General features: G+C 40.4%; 1 protein-coding gene across 2 annotated transcripts in view; it reads right to left on the reverse strand.

Annotated features, from left to right (window-relative positions):
• LOC102757379 (UDP-glucuronosyltransferase 2B31-like) overlaps positions 1 to 5979 on the reverse strand; it is a 22759-nt gene extending 16780 nt beyond the window's left edge. For both annotated transcript variants that reach the window (XM_015571429.1, XM_006775198.2), the window contains exons 1-2: positions 5199 to 5979; positions 4370 to 4518 (exon numbers count right to left, since the gene is read on the reverse strand). In XM_015571429.1, coding sequence (XP_015426915.1) covers positions 4370 to 4518; positions 5199 to 5964 — 915 coding nt within the window. In that variant the 5' untranslated portion in view covers positions 5965 to 5979. The remainder of the gene's footprint in view (positions 1 to 4369; positions 4519 to 5198) is intronic.
• Between the last annotated feature and the right edge of the window lie 980 nt (positions 5980 to 6959).

Genomic DNA, 6959 nt, shown 5'->3' on the forward strand with positions numbered 1-6959 from the left:
AAACTCCCCCATTCCCAACCCCCTCCCCCTCTGGCAATCATCTATATATACAAAAGGCTAATATGCTAAGTGTCCAACTGTCCAGGTAATGAGGCCATGTAGTAATGCCCAGCTTCCTCTCCCTAGCGACTAGCCTCCTTGTTGTTTCTTCTACCCAGGAACATGACTTGCTTTATAGCCAGATGCAAACATTTTACACTTTAACCAAAATGTCTCTGAAGTGTTTTCCCATGCCTCATCTCATTTGATCTTCACAGAAGTCCTGGAGTAGGTAGGTAGGAGACTCGGTGGAATTCTATTTTCTTTTCAGTAGCCAGAAAACAGAGATTTAGAAAGCTTAGAAACTTGACCCAACTGAAAAGAAGTAAGAAATGGTGGAACTTGAAAATAACTTCAGGTTTTCTCATTTCACAGAATATAGTCAGACACTGCTACAGTTAAATATTTTACCCTTTGTTCTCCCTGCATGATCTACAATAATAATCTGCTTTTAGTTGATATTTGTGGCTGTGTTGCTGACAATTACTTGAAAAAGAAGTTAGGTTCTTCACTGGGCTAGAAAAAGTTTAGCTACATCAGAAGGCAGGTCTAATTAAACAAGTTTATTCTCTCTATATAAAAGGTTAAGTTGACTCATGCATGTGTTTCTGTCTGTCATTGTTGATCATGAATTTGGTTGACATTTCTAATATAGAGAAAGGGCAAATAGCGATATTAAAATATTTATTCTAATTAATCTCCTACCAATGTGCAGGAATACATACACTGGGCCACTAGTTAGTATATAATTTGTATCTATAGGTCTGCTTCTGTTTGTTTATTTATTTATTTTTAGATTATATGCATAAGTAAGATCATATAGTATTTGTCTTTTTCTGCCTGATTTATTTAACTTAACATAATACCCTCTAGGTCCATCCATGTTGTTGCATTTAGCAATATGTGCTCCTTTGATATTGGTGAGTAATTTTTCATGGTGTGCATAGACCGCATGGATTTTACCCATTTATCTATTGATGGACACCAAGGTTGCTTCCATATCTTGGCTATTGTAGTTAATGCTTAATGAACATGGGGGTGTATATATCTTTTCAAATTAGTGTTTTTGTTTACCTCTGATAAATACTCAGAAGTGGAATTGCTGGGTTGTATACTATTCTATTTTTAATTTTTTGAGGAACTTCCATATTGTTTTCCATAGTGGCTCCAGCAATTTACAAACTTGCTCCATGCACAGGAGTTCCCTTTTCTCTACCTTTTTGAGAACACTTTTTATTTGTTGACTGATTTATGGATCTTTATTTTGTATCCTGCTACTTTACTTAATTCATTTATCAATTCTAGTAGTCTTTGTGTGGAATCTTTAAAGTTCTCTATATACTAGTACAGTATCATGTAATCTGCAAATGGTGACAGTTTTACAGTGTTACTTCTTCATTTCCAATATAAATGCCCTTTATTTCTATTTCTTCTGTGATTGCTATAGCTAGGTCTTCCAATACTATATTGAATAAAGGTGGCAATAGCGGCTATCACTGTGTTTTGTTTTGTATTTTTATCGTAGAAGAAAAGCTTTTAGCTTTTCACCATTAAATATGATATTAGCTGTGGCTTTTATTGTTAAAATATGGTCTTTATTATGTTGATGTATGTTCTCTCTGTACCCACATTGTTGAGAGTTTTTATCATGAGTGGATACTGGATTAGTCAAATACTTTTTTTTCTGTATCTATTGAGATGATCATATGATTTTTTATCCTCGGTTTTATTGATGTCTATCACATTGATTTTTTTGTGTGGATATGGAACCATCCTTGCATTCCTAGAATACATTCCATTTGAGAATGATGTATAATTTTTTAACGTATTGTTGAATTCAGCTTGCTAATATTTTGTTGAAAATATTCACATCTATTTTTATCAGAGATATTGGCTTGTGATTTTTTTGTTTTGTCTTTGTCTGGTTTTGCTATCAGGGTAATGCTGACTGCTTTCATAGAATGAGTTTGGGAGTGTTCTTTTCTTTTCAATATCTCTGGAATATTTTGAGAAGGATAGGTATTAATTGTTTGGTAGAATTAAATGTTCAGTAGAATTTATTTGTGAAATCATCTGGTCTTAAATTTTCGTTTGTTGGGAGTTTTTTTTAATACTATTTCAATTTTCTTGCTAGTAATTGATATGTTCAGATTTTATGCTTCTTCCTGGTTCGTTCATTGAAGGTTGTATGTTTCTTGTATGGCTCTTTCTCTGGAGATTTTTCTATTCTTTCATTTGGGGCCTGTTCTTTTGTCTCCCTATACTTGCTGCCTCTTTGTGTTTGTTTCTATGTGTTAGACCAACTTGCTTTGACTCCGAGTTTTGTGAATTCCCTCATTTGTTTTACTTTCTTTGTTTATTTCTAAGAATTAGATGAAACAGCCACCTCTCCTGAACTTGATGGAGTGGCTTTGTGTAGGAATGATCTTTGTGTGGTCTGTGAGTGCTGGGTGGCTTCAGCAGGCTGGCTGGAATTGAAGTGGTTACTTGAAGTAAGAGGGGGTCCCTGACATGCAGGCTAGCCACAGTTGAGGCAAACATGACCAATTTTATCAGGATGCCCAGCCTTGGGGGCACCCTGGTAGGCTGGATGGCTGGTTTGGAGCAGCTAGTGGCTTATGGCTGCAGCATTGCCATGGCAGTTTGTCTATCTGAGCTTAAAGTGGGTGTGGGGTGAGTGGCCTAAGGCGCGCTATGGTGGCCTTGCAGGTGAGCTACAGCACTTGAATTGAATTCTTGCCCATCCTGTCAGTGGAAAGAGAATGTAAACATTGGCACTCACAGGTACCTCAAATCCCAAAGAGTTTCCACAGAGTCTGGAGAGTTCTCATAGTTTCTCAACCTTCTCTACAGAGTCTCTCTCTCACAGTCTCTCTCTCATTTGTTGTGCAGAAGCTGTTCCATCAACCCTCAGATGTTTTTCAGGAGGAAATGCTCTTCATGTAGGTGTACATTCTGAGTGTTCATGGGAAGGTGTCAGTTCAGGGTCTTCCTATGCTGAAATCTTGGACCTCTCTCCTAAATCACTTCTTACAGGCTGGAAGATTACTCTAATTCAGGAGTCTGGTATTATTGTCCAGAATATCCATGAAATAGCCTTAAGATTCCTATTTATAACCCAGAATTATCCTTTTATATTATTTATCTGAGTGTCCATGTTTCTGACATGTATGTATATGACATCTTTTGCTCTGAAATCATGTTGTACGTTCCAGTAGAATATGCTATGTATAACTTGCTGTGAGGGGCCCTCATCATCACCTCGCTGACTCTCCCAGGGAGCACCTGCCCCATCACTTGCACGTGCTGATGGCACTGAGTTGTTGGGACCAGTGCAGGGCACCGGCAGCGAGTGCGAGTGGCAGATCCGGCTGTGGCAGTGGGTGTGAGCAGCAGCTCCAGTGCTGGCCGTGGATATGAGCAGGGCCATTGCTGGCAGCGGGTGTGAGAGGTGGCTGCTGGATTGGATCGCCCCTCAGGAGCAGAGGTAGATAGAGAAGCCCTCAGGGACAATCGGGGCCAGCAGCCGCTGCTTGCACCCGCTGATGGTACTGAAGGACTGGGACTCGTGCTGGGCGCCAGAAGCGGGAATGGGTGGCTGCTCTGGTGCCGGCTGCGGGTAGGAGCAACGGCCCTAGTGCTGGCAGCGGGTGTGAGCACCCAGTGGGACCATGGGCTGCGGGAACAAAGAATTTTCAGTAACCACCGTAGTCTCCCTGATGACAGTGACCGGTGCCCCTCCTTGGTCTGGGAGACTACGGTGGTTACTGAAAATTCTTTTTTGTTGAAGGAGGAAAATAACAAAGATATCTCATGCTCACTTACACCAGATTGCTATTGTCACTCCTGAGGTATTATGATCCACTCCCATGGGATGCTCTCTAGCGTTATTGTAGCATTATGCTTTTTCTTTATTATAATACTTTTCACACCATTTTTATTACTTGCTTATATGACGTCTTTCCAAGTAAAATATCTGGTGTGGGGAGTAAAACCTGTGTCTGCATTGCTGCTCTGTATATCCCCCCTTTGCACTGTGCTAGTCACTTTAAAATTAGTTTTTGAATTAATGGCTGATACTTTTGTATGTGTTGAGTAATGAAGGCCTTAATTTAACTGACCCTATTACCAAAGTCTCCCAAGTATAGTTCTTTATTTTGTAATGATAGTGATATTAAAATTCTTGAAGTAGTATAAAATATATGAGTTTCTAAGTGGCAGATAACTTTAACCAGATTCCCATATCTCAGTGTGACCAGACCTTCTGAATGAAGAATACACAATCATTCCTACTGAAAATGCAAAGTAGAACAAACATGAATAATTTTACCTTAGGCAGAGGCTTAGCAGGTTTGCAGTGGAGGCCTCCAACAAATTGAAAATGTGGCAAGAGTGGGCGAGGGAATTCAAAATCCCAATAGGTTCGAATAAGCCATATTTCAGCTTTTTTAATTAACTCGAATAATGTAGTGGGTCTTCCTGAAGGGAAAAAAAAGAGAAAATAAGTATATTGTAATATGAATATACCATTTTGTTTTCTTAAAAAAAGTCCCAAAAAACCAACATAACTTGGAATAATGAGCCAAAGATGTTTAAAAGATCTGTGCTTTGTTAGTGCAAACAACCTATCTAATAAATAGGTAATATACAAGCTAACCATCACTCAACACACAAGATGTCCGCCCCCATGTGGTCAAAGATGGCCGGCAGGCGAGGGCAGTTGGGAGGGACTAGGCCTACAGTGGAGGGCAGTTGGTAGGGAACCAGGCCTGTAGTGGAGGGCAGTTGGGATCAACCAGGCCAGCAGGGGAGAGCAGTTAGGGGCGACCAGGCTGGCAGGGGAGGGCAGTTAGGCATCAATCAGGCTGGCAGGGAAGTGGTTAGGAGCAATTAGGCAGGTGGGCAGACAAGCGGTTGGGAGCCAGCCGTCCCAGATTGTGAGAGGAATGTCCAACTGCCGGTTTAGGCCCTGTGGGATTGGAGAGGGTGCAAGCTGGGCTGAGGGACACCCTCCCTCCCCAGTGCATGAATTTTGTGCACTGGGCCTATAGTTTTACTTATAAAAGACAAATTTCTCTGAATTCATATTTATACAAATTCACCTTTTAGAGCACTAACAAAGATAGGACTTCATGCTACCAAGTAAGGACATGACTTACCGAGTGCTTTGCTGCAAAGCTGATCCCACTTCTCACTAAATGTTTGGAACCAGAAATCAAAATAAAGCACGTACATCATATTTTTTACTCGCTCCATGAATGTCATTTGATCACTTAATTCTGATAAGACAATAGGTACGTAGGATGGAGGGAATGGAAGTCCTCCACTGTACTTTTCAATTGTATAGCCAAAAGAGAAGCGGAGACTGTACACAAAAGGTATTTTAAGTAGCTCAGCCAGCAGCTCACCACAGGGTCCGGCGGGATCTGCAAGAACGACATCAAACCTTGATTCCTGTAGCTTTGTCATGAGGTTCTTGTTCAAAACAGCATCTTTACATAGCTTTTGAATACAATCAAAATATTCGCAAGTGTTATCTTGCATTAGTGAAAAATAAGTCCAAAATGTATCTTTTGGCGTATATGTCCACTTAGAGGTCAGACGCTTGAAAAGATCCTCAAAATCATCTTTTGTTAAAGATGTAGGAAAAACCTCAAATTGAATAGCAGATGGTTTATTGGGATCAACAAGAATTGAAGCTGAAGATGTCAGAACAGTCACTTGATGACCTCTCTGGACAAGTGCATCCAGGATGGTCTTCATGTTGATCCAGTGGCTGTATTCTGTGGGCCACACCAGCACCTTTCCACAACTCCCAGGGCTGAAGTGACCACTCAGCTGTAGCAGCAGCAGAACTGAAATCCACTTCATAGGCATCCTGGTTGCACACAGGTTTCTTTTCAAATGGCTGATCCCTTTTACCATAGCTCATGCTTATGTCCAAAGGGAAATCAATCAGGAAGTTAAAATATAACTTCTACACCCAAAGTAAATACATTTGATAAAGAGTTGGAGCATTTTATGGCAGGTCAAAAAATTATAAAGTAATGATCTTTTTTTTAATGCAAATCTGTGTAATATCTAAAAGTGCTATCATTCAGCTGAGTCAACTTTGCAGTTTTACTGTGATTCGTAATTTATTATAGATGAATGTCATAATTATAGGAAGTTAGAGGTAATTGTGTCTGTAATGCCTTTTTGTGAAGAAAGGGAGATAAAGCTGCCAGAAGCCAGTCCCCGCATGTCATAATTGCAAGAGTTTCATCAAAAGATTGATGGAACTTGGGATCAACACGGGCTGAGTCACATATGTTGATCAACAAGGGCTGAGTCACATATGTTGTCACCTGTTGGGAATGGCTGAGGGCATTTCCCCAAACCTGAAAAGGGATGATGGCTTGGCTGCCAGATAGCTCAGGACATCTTAATCTACAGGTTATTGCCTCCTACTGGCCAAACATCTGAACAGCCATCATTCTGACAATGGACTCTGTACACAAAACCCTGACTCTTTGAAGTGTATATCTCTGCCTCGCCTCTGGACAATTTGTGTTAATAAAAAGCATGGAGTCCTGAGACGAGGAGATCTTAGCTCCTTTTGGCTAGGCTCCTCTGACCCCCAACGCCTTTCAAAATTATATTTCGTCACTAGAATCTTACTTAAGTTACACACAACCTTCTCTAGATTGCTGAAACGTTCTAGATGCCGGATCAAGAACCCCGGCAAAAGCTATTATGCAGCTGACAAAGAATTACCTGGATGACACTTCCAGATTTTTTATTTTATTTGTTTATTTATTTATTTATTATTATTTTTTAAATTAAATCTTTATTGTTCAGATTATTACATTAGTTACCTCCCCCCATTGACCCTTTCTAGCCCCCGTCCCCCACTCCCGGCCTTCCCCACCCCATTGTCT

The sequence above is a fragment of the Myotis davidii genome, unplaced genomic scaffold (assembly GCF_000327345.1).
Source record: "Myotis davidii unplaced genomic scaffold, ASM32734v1 scaffold3669, whole genome shotgun sequence".
NCBI lineage: Eukaryota > Metazoa > Chordata > Mammalia > Chiroptera > Vespertilionidae > Myotis > Myotis davidii.